This window comes from Microcaecilia unicolor, chromosome 11 (assembly GCF_901765095.1).
Source record: "Microcaecilia unicolor chromosome 11, aMicUni1.1, whole genome shotgun sequence".
Classification (NCBI taxonomy): Eukaryota; Metazoa; Chordata; class Amphibia; order Gymnophiona; family Siphonopidae; genus Microcaecilia; species Microcaecilia unicolor.
The window spans coordinates 4763186-4778146 of NC_044041.1; the positions used below are offsets into that span (position 1 = coordinate 4763186).

The 14961-nt window shown below is 48.1% G+C and overlaps 1 protein-coding gene across 1 annotated transcript in view; it reads left to right on the top strand.

Moving 5' to 3' along the window:
• The first annotated feature begins 10867 nt into the window (after positions 1 to 10867).
• The window catches only part of VSIG10 (V-set and immunoglobulin domain containing 10), a 59435-nt gene continuing 55341 nt past the window's right edge, over positions 10868 to 14961 (top strand). The window contains exon 1 of the mRNA XM_030218548.1: positions 10868 to 11232. Coding sequence (XP_030074408.1) covers positions 11163 to 11232 — 70 coding nt within the window. The 5' untranslated portion in view covers positions 10868 to 11162. The remainder of the gene's footprint in view (positions 11233 to 14961) is intronic.

Here is a 14961-nt window from a genome sequence, read left to right on the forward strand (position 1 = left end):
AGCCAATTAAAAGGAGCCTGGGCGGCACTTCGGCCTCCACTTTCGCCTCCTATTGGTGCGCGCGCTGCTGCTGTCTCGTCCGTGGGCGGGACTTCGGCCTCCACTTTCGCCTCCTATTGGTGCGCGCGCTGCTGCTGTCTCGTTTGTGGGCGGGACTTCGACCTCCACTTTCGGCTGCTATTGGTGCGCGTGCTGCTGCTGTCTCGTTCGTGGGCGGCACTTCGGCTTCCACTTTCGGGTCCTATTGGTGCGCGCGCTCCTGCTGTCGCTGTCTCGTTCGTGGGCGGGACTTCGGCCTCCACTTTCGGGTCCTATTGGTGCGCGCGCTCCTGCTGTCGCTGTCTCGTTCGTGGGCGGCACTTTGGCCTCCACTTTCGGGTCCTATTGGTGCGCGCGCTCCTGCTGCTGCTGTCGCTGTCTCGTTCGTGGGCGGCACTTCGGCCTCCACTTTCGGGTCCTATTGGTGCGCGCGCTCCTGCTGTCGCTGTCTCGTTCGTGGGCGGGACTTCGGCCTCCACTTTCGGGTCCTATTGGTGCGCGTGCTGCTGCTGTCTCGTTCGTGGGCGGCACTTCGGCTTCCACTTTCGGGTCCTATTGGTGCGCGCGCTCCTGCTGTCGCTGTCTCGTTCGTGGGCGGGACTTCGGCCTCCACTTTCGGGTCCTATTGGTGCGCGTGCTGCTGCTGTCTCGTTCGTGGGCGGCACTTTGGCCTCCACTTTCGGGTCCTATTGGTGCGCGCGCTGCTGCTGTCCCGATCGTGGGCGGCACTTCGGCCTCTACTTTCGGGTCCTATTGGTGCGCGCGCCGCTGCTGTCTCGTTCGGGGGCGGGGCGGGCTCTCCGCTGCTGCCGGGTTTGGACTTTGCTGATGGACGAGCGCGCGGACGGACGCAGGAATTGATTGGTTGTGCGCATATGCGGCGGCCGACTCCTCTCTGCCTGAGACGGGTCCATAAAATGAAATAGAATCCGTTCTGTGCATTGCAGCTGAGCAGTTTTTAGAGTCCCCAGAGCTAAATTAGAAGGGAAGTAGACGTGGTCTGGAGTGATTTTTAAAAGTCTTTCACATTTAATCCAGTGAGTGTTCACGTGGTTCAAAATTGACAGTAGAGGTGGGCTGATTTGGCTTAGCCTCGTGAACAATAACAAATCTCTTGTTGAGTAATGGTATGCTTAAAATTAAAACATCAAAATAAATACTTTTTTTCAGTGAAAGTGCGTTCTAGCAAAACTGTAGTATGAGTTTTAAAGCAGAATTTGTTCAGATCCATCTAAAGTTCAAGCAGTACATTAAAACATTGAGGCAGACTGGATGGACCATGCAGGTCTTTATCTGCCGTCATCTACACAAGTATTGCCACACTGGGATAGACCAAAGGTCCATCAAGCCCAGCATCCTGTTTCCAACAGTGGCCAATCCAGGTCACAAATACCTGGCAGAAACCCAAAGAGTAGCAACATCCCATGTAGGACCTTAAAGAGTAGCAAGATTCTAGAATTCTAAAGAATAACAAGATTCCATACAGAATTTCAAAGTGTAGCAACATTCCATGTAGAACCCCAAAGAGTAGCAAGATTCCATTCAGAATCCCAAGTACATAAGTACATTTGCCATACTGGGACAGACCAAAGGTACATCAAGCCCAGCATCCTGTTTCCAACAGTGGCCAATCCAGGTCACAAATACCTGGTAAGATCCCCAAAGAGTAGCAAGATCCCATGTAGAACTGCAAAGAATAGCAAGATTCTAGAATTCTAAAGAATAACAAGATTCCATGCAGAATTTCAAAGTGTAGCAACATTCCATTTAGAACCCCAAAGAGTAGCAAGATTCCATTCAGAATCCCAAGTACATAAGTATTGCCATACTGGGACAGACCAAAGGTCCATCAAGCCCAGCATCCTGTTTCCAACAGTGGCCAATCCAGGTCACAAATACCTGGCAGAAACCCAAAGAGTAGCAATATCCCATGTAGAACCCCAAAGAGCAGCAAGATTCTAGAATTCTAAAGAATAACAAGATTCCATGCAGAATTTCAAAGTGTAGCAACATTCCATTTAGAACCCCAAAGAGTAGCAAGATTCCATTCAGAATCCCAAGTACATAAGTATTGCCATACTGGGACAGACCAAAGGTCCATCAAGCCCAGCATCCTGTTTCCAGCAGTGGCCAATCCAGGTCACAAATACCTGGCAGAAACCCAAAGAGTAGCAACATTCCATGTAGAACCCCAAAGAGCAGCAAGATTCTAGAATTCTAAAGAATAACAAGATTCCATGCAGAATTTCAAAGTGTAGCAACATTCCATTTAGAACCCCAAAGAGTAGCAAGATTCCATTCAGAATCCCAAGTACATAAGTATTGCCATACTGGGACAGACCAAAGGTCCATCAAGCCCAGCATCCTGTTTCCAACAGTGGCCAATCCAGGTCACAAATACCTGGCAGAAACCCAAAGAGTAGCAACATCCCATGTAGAACCCCAAAGAGCAGCAAGATTCTAGAATTCTAAAGAATAACAAGATTCCATGCAGAATTTCAAAGTGTAGCAACATTCCATTTAGAACCCCAAAGAGTAGCAAGATTCCATTCAGAATCCCAAGTACATAAGTACATTTGCCATACTGGGACAGACCAAAGGTCCATCAAGCCCAGCATCCTGTTTCCAACCGTGGCCAATCCAGGTCACAAATACCTGGCATAGGGTTACCATATGGCTCCAGAAAAAGGAGGACGGAAAGATCCCAAAAAAAGTACAAAACATTTTATGCTGCTTATCCCAGAAATAAGCAGTGGATTTTCCCCAAGTCCTTTTTAAATAATGGTCTATGGGTTTTTTTTTCTTTAGGAAGCAGGCCAAACCTTTTTAAACCCCACTAAGCTAACAGCCTTTACCACATTATCTGGCAACAAATTTCAGAGTTTAATTACACATTACACATCAGTTTTGGAGGCCGTATCTTGTGAAGGATGTTAAAAAAATGGAAGGGGTGCAAAGAAAAGCTACGAGAATGGTATGGGATTTGCGTTACAAGACGTATGAGGAGAGACTTGTTGACCTGAACATGTATACCCCGGAGGAAAGGAGAAACAGGGGTGATATGATACAGATGTTCAAATATTTGAAAGGTATTAATCTGCAAATGAACCTTTACCAGAGAGGGGAAGGCGGTAGAACGAGAGGACATGAAATGAGATAGAAGGGGGGCAGACTCAAGAAAAATGTCAGGAAGTATTTTTTCACGGAGAGAGTGGTGGATGCTTGGAATGCCCTCCCGCGGGAGGTGTGGAGAGGAAAACGGTAACAGAATTCAAACATGCGTGGGATAAACTAAAGGAATCCTGTGCCGAAGGAAGGGATCCCCAGAAGCTTAGCCGGCGGTGAGAGGCAGGGCTGGTGGTTGGGAGGTGGGGATAGTGCTGGGCAGACTTATACGGTCTGTGCCTGAAAAAGACAGGTACAAATCAAGGTAAGGTATACACAAAAAATGGCACATGTGAGTTTATCTTGTTGGGCAGACTGGGTGGACCGTGCAGGTCTTTTTCTGCCATCATCTGCTATGTTACATTGAGTGAAGAAATAACTAAAGATATCAATAGGGAACTGGTTCAATCCAATAACTTCTCATATATAATTACAGAACTCAGTTATAAATGTGTAAGCAGAAATCAATCACAAAAAGGAGGAAAACGCCTCAAGAGAACGCTCCTCCCATATATGTACTACTACTACTACTACTTAGCATTTCTATAGCGATAAGAGCTACTATTTCATCATCATAGGCGATACAAAAAACCTCCTAATTATTTTTAAATGTTTTTAAATATTTTTCTTTTACTAAGCAAAAAATCGCTCTGCCCAATAGGCCTAAAAAGTTTGACTTAGCTTAGGCAGGCTCAAAGCTTTCTTCTCTCAGACCGTGATTTAACTGTGTCAACGGTCCCGTTTCACATTACGCTGCTTCAGGACCACAGCTTTTCAACTAAACCTTCAACGGTCATCTTCAATCCGTTCATAATGCCGACGGTAGCATGACAGGCCGTCGGCATTATGAACGGATTGAAAGATGACCGTTGAAGTGTTTAGTTGAAAAGCTGTGGTCCTGAAGCAGCGTAATGTGAAACGGGACCCGTTGACCACAGTTAAATCACGGTCTGAGAGAAGAAAGCTTTGAGCCTGCTAAGCTAAGTAAAACTTTTTAGCCTATTGGGCAGAGCGATTTTTTGCTTAGTAAAAGAAAAATATTTAAAATAATTAGGAGGTTTTTTGTAGCGCCTATGATGATGAAATAGTAGCTCTTATCCCATTTCTATATATATGGGAGGAGCTTTCTCTTGCGTTTTTCCTCCTTTTTGTGAATGATTTCTGCTTACACATTTATAACTGAGTTCTGTAATTACATTGAGTGAAGAAACATTTGGCCCAACTGTGCATGCACTAAGCTTACATGCACAGTTAGGCCAAAGCAGAAAGACAGAGCTGAATGCCCATTGCTGAACCTGAACATTTGTCTGAGCAAAGCGCTTTGACAGACCACAATCTCTCTGCTTCTTTCCGATTCTGCTGATGGGACATTCCAATTCACATCAGGCAAGTTTAAATCTCCAACCACCCCTTTCATTCCAAGCTTATGGATATCTTCAATCAGAGCTTTCTCCGGCTTCTCAATTTGTGCCGGAGATCTGCAGATAACACCAATATGGATACAAGTTCTAGCTTCTGTTTCCAGGATGATCCATATAGCTTTTTCCTTTCCCCGGATTCTCTGCATTTCAACCGCTCTGATATTATTATTCACATACAGTTACACTCCACCTCTTCTGCCCTCCCTATCCTTCAGTGAGGGGGATATACAGAACACTGCTTCTCACCCTTAAGGATAGGCCCTCAGATAGCCTGAGACACCTTAAAACCATTAGTCCCGCAAGGGAGGAAGTGAGACGGGAGGGATTGATGAAGCAGAAGGTACAGGAACCAGGAAGTATAAAAGGTAGAGCCAGACTGGGTTTAAGGAGGCCAGGGAAGGAAGAACCAAAGCCCCAGCATATGCCTCTATAGCCTATGTCTAGCAATTGTAACTTGGCTGAGCTAAGCCAAATTTTGAGACTTATAAGCCTTGCTCTGGGGTCTGGCTAGAACCAGACCTAGACCTCAGAGAAAGAGATGAACTTAGAAGCTTTGTTTGGGGCGTGGCAGCCAACAGCCTCAGACTGTGTTTGAGCCCTGTCAGCCACAGGCCCTGGTTAAGACTGTGTTCGCTAAACCAAGGAGACTTTTCACCTTGTGTTCCTAGCCTCTGTTTTCTGTTAATAAAGCACTTGTTCCAATTTTTGCACCTTTGTCTGTCTGTGTTATTGTGCAGGCCCACCCTCAACCCTCGCTCGCGATATCACACCTTCCTAAAAGGATTATAGCCCACTATGGTAGCATCCCATTCCTGGCATGTCTCTGTAATAGCAACAATATCCAAGTCTTCCTCAACCATCAGGGCTTGCAAATCTTGAACCTCTTTATTTAGACTATGACCATTTGTGTTCGTTGCTTGATGGTTTTCTATATTAACATTACCTTCTCCATTGCCATCATGTTTTTCCTGGGGATATAGAACAAAAAACGAACACCAAAGTGGAGAAACTGGATCCGCTACGAGGGAAAAAGTTGAGAAAAGAAAGTAGTGTCATCAACACGACACTTCCAAAAAAACAAGGAGAGAAATAATTAGAAGTAGTTCTTTAATGAAGAATGAGACTCGACACGGCACCGTGTTTCGGCAAACAACGCCTGCCTCAGGAGTATGTTGTCAGAACTGGAGCAAGAACAAACCAAATCAAGCCTTTAAAAGGATTAATGATTGGTAAGTGCACCAGGCATGTGGGTAAAAGAACGAACGAAACTGTGAGGAAAATCAAATAGAATAAGTGCCCAACAGGAAAATCACTGTGTCGAGTCTCATCCTTTATTGAACTAATTTTAATTATTCGTCTACTTGTTTTTTTTGGGAAGTGTCATGTTGATCACGCTACTTTCTGTTCTTGACAAAAAGATATAGCCCATCATTACAGTACAGCCTGTTATTTTTCCATGTACTGCCCAGGGGCGTAGCCAGACACCCAATTTTGGGTGGGCCTGGGCTTAAGATGGGTGGGCAGAATAACTCTGCCTTGTCCCACAAGTGATTTGGTCTCTCCCTCTCTTGCCTGCATGCCATATGGTCTCTCAAACATCCTCCCCTCCCCTGCATACCTTTTAAATAGCAGATTTTCATCGACAGCGAGCAGTAACTAATACACGCTGTGGGGCTGGTGCGAGCAGTATGTATCAGTCGCTGCTCACTGCAGGCAAAGATCTGCTATTTACAAGGTATGCAGGAGGGACAGTTGGGAGTTTTCAGCTGGTGGGGTTTGGGAATCCCTGCCAACCACATCATAGGTGTGCTGCTACTGGGTGGGCCCAAGCCCAAAGTGGGTGAGCCTGGGCCCACCCTTGGCTACGCTACTGGCTACTGCCCCATCCACCTGTGTATTTAAAACCTTCTTTACCCAAGCTTCATGCCACTTATTGAACTCTTCTGTTTTATGTAGTCTTTCTTCTCTCTTCCCATATGTAGAAATAACTTCATAAAAATGCTGCAGTCCGAACCAAAGACACGAGGCCCTCCCCAAGCTTCTGGAATGCTCTCTGTGCTCCAAACTTACTATTTTTGGCCAGGTCATTTGTTCCCAGGTAGATTACAATATCAGTATGTCACAGCTCCCGTCGTGACTCATGCCCCAACTTACCTCCCAACACCGTGGGGGCGCCAGGGTGATCCTGCACTTCTCTCTGGCCCTCTTTCAGATGGCAGCCCGCTTCTGTGCTTCTGCTCCTGTGGAGGCATTGGCTCTCCTAGGTGTGCGAGCACGCCAGTAGCTCAACTCTTGAGGACCCAGTGGCGGTAATCTCTGTGGGGGCACGTCAGGAGTGACGTTAGGCTTGGACATATTTAAGGAAGGTCCAGGCCCTTTTCCGGTGCCTTTGTAATGGGTCCACTTGGGCCTTGCACTCGAGATCTCCTGCTTCTGTGTGGTGTCGTTCCATCCTTGCCTTGTGTTTCAAGCCTTGCTCCGAGTTCCTGCCTTGCCCAGTCCTTGCCTTGTGCTAGACCAGGGGGCTTGTCTATCGCAGTCAGGATCCAGCTGTGGCTCAAGGGCTCACCTTTCCTGAGATTGTGACAGTCATTTGGTGTTTGTGTTCCTGCCTTGACCTTGATCTTATCTATAGTCTAGTCCTGCTTCAGTATCTTGTCTTCAGTTTTACTTCAGCTATTGTTCAGTTCTGCCCAGGACCTAGCAATTCCAGCAAGTAGAGAAGTGTTCTGCTCATTGGAAGAACAAAATGCTGCTGATCTCCTGTTGGGAAAGATGCCTCTTCACTTCTTCAGAGTAAGCTTGCTCATGTTCAGCCATGGCTGATTATATGGCTAGGGTCCCTGTGAATGATGTCTTCAACTTTGTGTTTCCTGTACAGTGCCAGAAGAACTGGACCATTGGGATGTGGTCTAGGACCTTCTGCTTTCAATGGGGCCTGCAGTTTTAAGGATTCTTCTTGGAAATCTGCTAATCTTGCTCCTGTGCCCCTGTGGAGGTTCCTTCGTTTCTTGTGACACCCTGACAAGGACCGAAAGGAGGGGGTCTTCAAGGAGGAAGTACTGTCACTGCTCCTACCGTGACTCGTGCTCTGACTTACCTCCCAACGCCATAGGGGCATTGGGGTTGGTCCTGCGCTTTTCTCTGGCCCTCTTCCGGGCGTGGCCCACTTCTGTGCAGCATTTGCGCCTGTGAGTGCATCGGTTCTCCTAGGCACTCTTACGTGCCTGTAGCATGATTCTTGAGGCTCCAATGGCAGGAATCTTTGTGGGGGTGTGTCAGGAGTGATGTCGGGCTTGGGTATATTTATGGAAGGTCCGAGCCCTTCTCCAGTGCCTTTGCAACGGGTCCGCTTGAGCCCTGCGCTCGAGGTCTCCTGCTTCTGTGTGGTGTCTTCTGTTCCAGCCTTGCTTTGTGTTTCAAGCCTTGCTCTGAGTTCCTGACAAGGTCCAGCCCTGCCGTGTCTCCAAGTTCCTGCCAAGCTCCAGCCCTGTTCTGCCACTAGACTTTGCCTTGCTTTGGACTCTTGTCCCTGCCCTGACTAGCCCTGTCTTCCATACACCTTGCCTTCCTTCCTTGCTTTGCTTTTAGTGTCTAGTCCCAGTCTTATCTGTCTTGCTCATTGTCTTGTCCAGTCCCGTCTGGATCCAGTTCTTGCCACCTTGCCTTTGTCTTGCCTGTCTGGACACAGTTTTAGCCTAGTTCCTTGTCTTGCCATGTGCTGTCTGGGTTCCAGTTCTAGCCCCGTTGCCTTGCTTTTCCTTGCCTCGTCTAGATTCAGTTCCTGTCTCATCTGTCTTTTCTTGCCCAGCTGTATCTTGCCTAGCCTAGCCTGGCCTTACCTAGTCTTGTCTAGTTCTGTCCTGTCTAGCCTTGTCAGCCCAAGGGACTTATTTAATTAAGCTGAGGTCTGGCTGCAGCCCAAGGACTCACCTTCCCTGACTTTGTGACACAGTATTAGAGTCCTTACTCTCTCATCTTGGATCACATTCAGTATTTGTTTGGTACTTCTAGTAGCAGAGGATTCTGGAAAGTATTTCACTAGATTGGGATCCATGAACTGTATTCCTAAGTTAATGCCTCTTATAATGGAGTCTCCTAGCCAGTGGTGTACCAAGGGGGGGTGGTCCTCCCTGGGTGCAAGCTGCTGGGGGGGTGCCGCATGCCTGTCGGCTCCGCTGGTTCCCTGCTCTCTCTGCCCCGGAACAGGTTACTTCCTGTTCTGGGGCAGAGAGAGCAGGGAGTCAGCGGAGCAGACAGGCGCGCGGCTGCTCCCAACAGCCAAGAAGGCACCCGGGGGGGGGGGGGGGAGGTTGATGCACCGGGGGGGGGGGTGTCGTGCTGCACCCTGGGGGGATGGAGGCGATCCGCCCCAGGTGGCAGCCAACCTAGGATTGCCACTGCTCCTAGCAATAAGAATTTTTTGCTTTGAGACAATCTGTCATTGTTTTGGGGATGTCTTTGGAGTTACATTCCTTGCCTCTGGCTCCACCTCAGTACTTCTTTCCTGAGCATCATAATGGTCCAATGCAGCAAAAGAGTTATATAGGGTCAAAGGTTGTGAGGGTGAATGCCTCTGTTTTACAAGTTGTAATCTACCTTAGCCTACTGTGACCCATTATTCCTCTGTTACTTTGTGGCACTGCTGGTAGTAAATTGGCTGAGAATTGGGTAATCCTTGATGTTTCCTTAATTGCAGCCAATTCCTTCTTCAGTTTGTCAATTTCATCTTTCATAGGTGATATTTGGAAACAGATGGGGCAAGTTCTAAGGTTCCAGATGGTTTGCTGCAGTGGTGGACTGAGAGTGGTCTGGGTCCCCAGACACTGAGGGTGATCTGGGCCCCCTGACCAGCCGCTGCCTGACACCCCCCATACCGCTGCACTGTTTTCAAAATGGCGGCCGAGACTTCCCATGGTAGTCTTGCAGGTCTTGACAGTATCGCGAGACTTCCACAGGGAGACTCAGTTGCCATTTTTAAAGTAAGGCAGTGCCGGGCAGAGGGAATAGCGGTAGTACAACGGGCAAGAAAGAACATATGTCCCCCCCCACCCCCCGCAGAGGCCAATAGATCACCAGCAGTGCGCCCTTAAAGGTAGGACCGGGAGTGATGTACTGTGTGGTGGGCATCCGGGCAGAGGCTCTGGGCCCTCGGGTACTGTCTGGTTGCCCAAATGTTCAGTCCATCCCTGGTTTGCCGTAGGACTAAGGCACAACATATGTTGCATTGAATGAAAGTCATGTTGATATGATTAACAAGTGTGAAAAGATGTACTAAGGGATATCAATGAGCAGGATTGTTCAGTTAAGGGTTTATTGAAGCAGTGGCGTATCAAGGGGGGGCGGTGGGGGCGGTCCGCCCCGGGTGCATGCCGCTGGGGGGGGGGTGCCACGTGCCTGTCTGCTCCGCTCGTTCCGTGCTCCCTCTGCCCCGGAACAGGTTACTTCCTGTTCCGGGGCAGAGGGAGCATGGAATGAGCGAACCAGACAGGCGCACGGCAACCCCCCAGCAGGTAAAAATGCACCCGAGGGGGGTGTGTGCTTTCGCCGGGGGTGGGGGGGTCCTTTCACCGGGGGGGGGGGGGGTCGCGCTGCACCTGGGAGAGGGGCGCATCGGCGATCCGCCCCGGGTGTCAGCCACCCTAGGAACGCCACTGTATTGAAGATAATAGTCTCTTGGTAAACTACAGTTAAACTCTGAAGAACTGATCAGATAGAACAGCAGGTTTCAGACAAATTAGTCTCCACAAGCAGATCTAGCACCTGATTCCTTTCTAAGAGGTTTTATCAAAACATATGAATGTCAGCCCTGGAAAAGGTGATACCTAACCACAGTCTGTAGAGACAGATTAACTGAACAGCTCACTTATTTACAAGCTAAAGAAGATTCCAAGGAGATGCAAACCATATTGCAGGCTGCAGCCAGAAAGATTTGTGAAACCTTCAGTATTTCTCTGAATATGTTTGGCTAATTTTGCTTTTAGCCAAGTTTTTTTTTTTTTTTTAAATATCCCCAGCTGACAGCAGACTTGAAACAGCAACGTTCAGTATACCAGTTACCCCTAGCCAATAGTTCCTCTTTTTGTTTATTTTTCTAGCACGTGAAAATACTGTGAGATAGTTTAAGGGGAACAGAAAATACTGTGGCTGGGCAGTGAAGAAAATCTTTCTTTAAGTGAGGGTATTGCGGGATGCTAAGAAGGAAACCTTTTATCCAGGAAATGATGGCTGTGTGTGTTTAAGGGTTGCCTGTCTCACCTGGGCACGGGAGGGCGTGGCTACTGCTAGATACTGAGTAAGAATCCCGGAAGGCTCAGAGAGGAAGGCATTGAGAAGTACAGTTAGTAGCCTAGGCCAGCCTGGCAGCAGGTGTAGAGTCAGCTCTGGGCCTTTGGCCTCATGGCACTGGCTGTGGGCTCAGCAGCTTTGCCCCCTTCAGACCCTGGTGCATGCACTCACCCTGTCTAGGAAGGTGCAGCTGTGAGCTTCTCTGGTTCAAGGCATCTGTGAAAAGCTTCCCCGGGTACATCTTAAAACATGTGGACCGTGGCTGGAAATGCTTTCACTGTCTGCTGGGTGTGGGGGTTGCTGTCCCAGGTTTCAGCAGGTAAGAACTTCTTTTTTTGTTTCTCAGAAAGCCTGAGATCAGGTTAACGTGGCTGTTTTCTTTTTGTAAGTCCATTCATTGAAAAGAATCTGAGAATTTTTTTTTTTTTTTTTTGCATTTGTATCCCACATTTTCCCACCTTTTTGCGGGCTCAGTGTGGCTTACAATACATTTGAATGATGGAAATACAATTTGTTACAACTTGGTTATGGATTACATTGTGAGGAGTTATGCGAGACAAGCGCTGCGTATGCCTTGTAGCGCTATAGAAATGCTAAATAGTAGTAGTAAGTCATAGTATCGTTAAGAAATATTACAATGGAAAAGAGTAAAACATTGGAAGGAAACAACAGGAAACTAAAAGGGGTAATATATACTAACAGGAAAACATTTGGTATACATTTTTCTGTGAGTAAAGGTATGAGTGTGGTGAGATTATGGGGATGAGCATTCAGAAGTGGCTGTATTGATGCATTGCTGAGCAGTGAGTGTGGATTTTATGTGTTTTGGTTCTTTCCATAAATTTTCTCAAAAAGGTGGGTTTTCAATAGTGTTGTTAAGATTGCACATTGCTCTGCTGTAAGATTTCTGATTGTTTCCCATCGTTCCTTCCCATTTAGTTCTTTTTCTCCTTTGAACAGGCATCACGTGCTCTTCCTCAAACTCAAATTATTTTCCCACCTTTATTCTTCTGGTTCACACCAAACTGACTGCGATGCTTCTAATCATATTCCTTATTTTTCCCTTATACCAGGCTGGCTGGTTGGAGTGCCCTGAACCAACTGGAACTTTTTTTTTTTTTTTTGTTACATTTGTACCCTGCTTTCCCACTCATGGCAGGCTCAATGCAGCTTACATGGGGCAATGGAGGGTTAAGTGACTTGCCCAGAGTCACAAGGAGCTGCCTGTGCCTGAGGTGGGAATTGAACTCAGATCCCCAGTTCCCCCAGGACCAGAGTCCACCACCCTAACCACTAGGCCACTCCTCCACTCTCCCCCCCCCCCCTCCAGTGTTTGGGACACTTTTGCAGTTTGAGGCCTCACACAGGGCCCCTTATACCAAGCTGCGGCAAAAGGGGGCCTGCGTTGGCTGTGTTTTGACGTGCAGCAAGGCCGCCTTTTACCACAGCAGGTAAAAGGTCGGTCTTTCTTTTCTTCAGGAAATGGCCGTGCGGCAAGTGAAGCACTCGCAGGGTGGCCATTTGGGGGAGGGGTAGCCCTTACTGCCACCCATTGAGGTGGCGGTAAGGGCTCCCGCGCTAACCCAGCGGTAACCAGGCAGCGCACGGCACTGCCCAGTTACCAGCAGGTACACAATGGCGCTACGAAATAAAAATATTTTTGAAGCGCTGGATATGACAACACGCTGAGGGTGGGAACTCCAGCCGGGCTGCTGCAGTAGCCTGGCGGTACTTCCTTTTTAGCAAGCAGTAAGCCCGCGTTGATCTTACCGCTGCTTTGTAAAAGGGCCCCACAGAGAGGGGTAAGTTTTCAGCCACCAGTCGCCAGCGTAAGTTTGCTGGTCACTGCCAGAATCCACACAGGTAGCAGCATGAAATATACAGGCAGTGCAGTGGCCATCCTGACACTATCTGGTTAGTTTAAAACCTGATACTCAACAGGCCTAAATTAAATGTATAATGTATTCAGATAGTCGCTGAATATCATCACTGTCTGGATAATTTTTTTTGCCTGTCCTCATTCTTCCTCCAACCCGGTCCACAAATATCCTGATAATATGTTTAAATCTGTTTATTGTTTTAACACATCAACAAAACTATCCAGCTCACAGTTTCCAAAGTACATTCCACCAGTCACTCTCAGGGATTACCTGATTCTGTCATCTAGTTGTTCAATTCACAACCTTAAACTATACCACTGGATTTTACAAGAATATTAATATGTGAACTATATTTAATATACAATCCCCATTCCTTTATCCTCCCTAAGCCATCCACCCTCCCATTCTTAACTACCCTTCTGATGAATGAATGTGTGGGGGAAACCCCCCCAAAACAATCATTTCTTATATAAGCTGTAAGAGGTTTTTAGTTTAACAATCGTCTGCGTAGCTGATGAGGTAATGTCAACCAAAATGTCCCCCATCTAATATAATAATTCGCACCTCCAGCGTTCTGAAGCTGACTCCGTGGCAGTGAAGCCATGTAGGGTTCGTAATCGCACTCCCAATCACTGTCCCGCCCTCAAGGGAACTCTGTATAGTTGCCAGGGAAAGAAACGCGACATCAGAAGGAGAAGGGTCCAACCACAGGTAATCGCACTCGCACTCACTGCCCCGCCCTCGGAGGGAAGGGAAGGCTGCATAGTAACGTCACGACCAGAGAACAGAAGACCACGGTGGCGGAAGCACACAACCGCTTGACAGGACTCTCACTTTCAAGAAAGTTGAACTCCAAGGTACGGACAGTGCACAACAAATGCTGGCCCCTACCACAACCAAATGCCTTGGATTTGGCCGGGTTTGAGATGGCCGGCATCGGTTTCCATTATCGGCAAAAACCGATGCCGGCCATCTCTGACATTTGGCCGGCCCCAACCGTATTCCCGACCAAATGCCTTGGATTTGGCCGGGTTTGAGATGGCTGGCATCGGTTTCCATTATCGGCAAAAACCGATGCCGGCCATCTCAAACCCGGCTATCTCTGACATTTGGCTGGCCCCAACCATCAAACATATAAATGGCAAGAGGCGTACTCACTCACAAATGAGCAGTAGAGACCCTCTCTGTCCCGCCCCCGCGTCAATACGTGATGATGGGGGCGTGACAGAGAGGGAACCTGCGCACCTGCGAGTGAGGGAACCGCCGTCACCACCGCTCCCCCCCCCCCCAGGGTTGCCGCTACCGCTCCCCCAACCCACCCGGAGTCACCGCCGCCACCCACCCTTCACCCGGCCCGGGTACCTGGCTTCACTATTCAAACCGCCGGAACGCAGCACACAGCTCATCTGAGCTGCCGTTGGCCTTCCTTACCTGTGTCCCGCCCTCGCCGACGTTACGTCACACGCAGAAGGGAGGAACACACAAGAAGAAGGAAGGCCGACGGCAGCTCAGATGAGCTGTTTGCTGCGATCCGGCGGTTTGAATAGTGAAGCCATGTACCCGGCCCGGGTGGAGGGGCGGCGGCGACCTATCGGGGGGGGGGGGCTTTCAAACCCCCCCCCCTTCCTTACTAGCCCGTTTTTACGGGCTCAACGGCTAGTATTATAGAAATGAAAGATGGCTGGCCATCTTTTTCGATAATATGGTTTGGGACACCTCTTTGCGGCGCCGGCCATATAAATGGCTGGCGCCGTTCGATTATGCCCCTCATGTGTATCTCTCTCTTCCACTCTCTGAAAATGAACTCCAAGGTACAGACATCAAAGGAGGAAGCAAGTGGAGAGAACGGAAGGGAAGAAGAATCTACCCTTAAAAACATTAATGGCAGAAGCTCATTACCTTGCTAGCGCCCGTTTCATTTCAATGAGAAACGGGCTTTTTTTACTAGTGTTACAAAACTACCGCACAACCCACCCAGTTATTAACATCCACCTTCTATACTAACCTGCCTAACACCTTCCCTCTTTCTTCCCTTACTTAATCTTTGCACATTACTAATTGTACCTAAGATCCTGGAATGACTATGTCATAACAAAACTCTGTAAGCCACATTGAGCCTGCAAATAGGTGGGAAAATGTGGGATACAAATGCAATAAATAAATAAAAT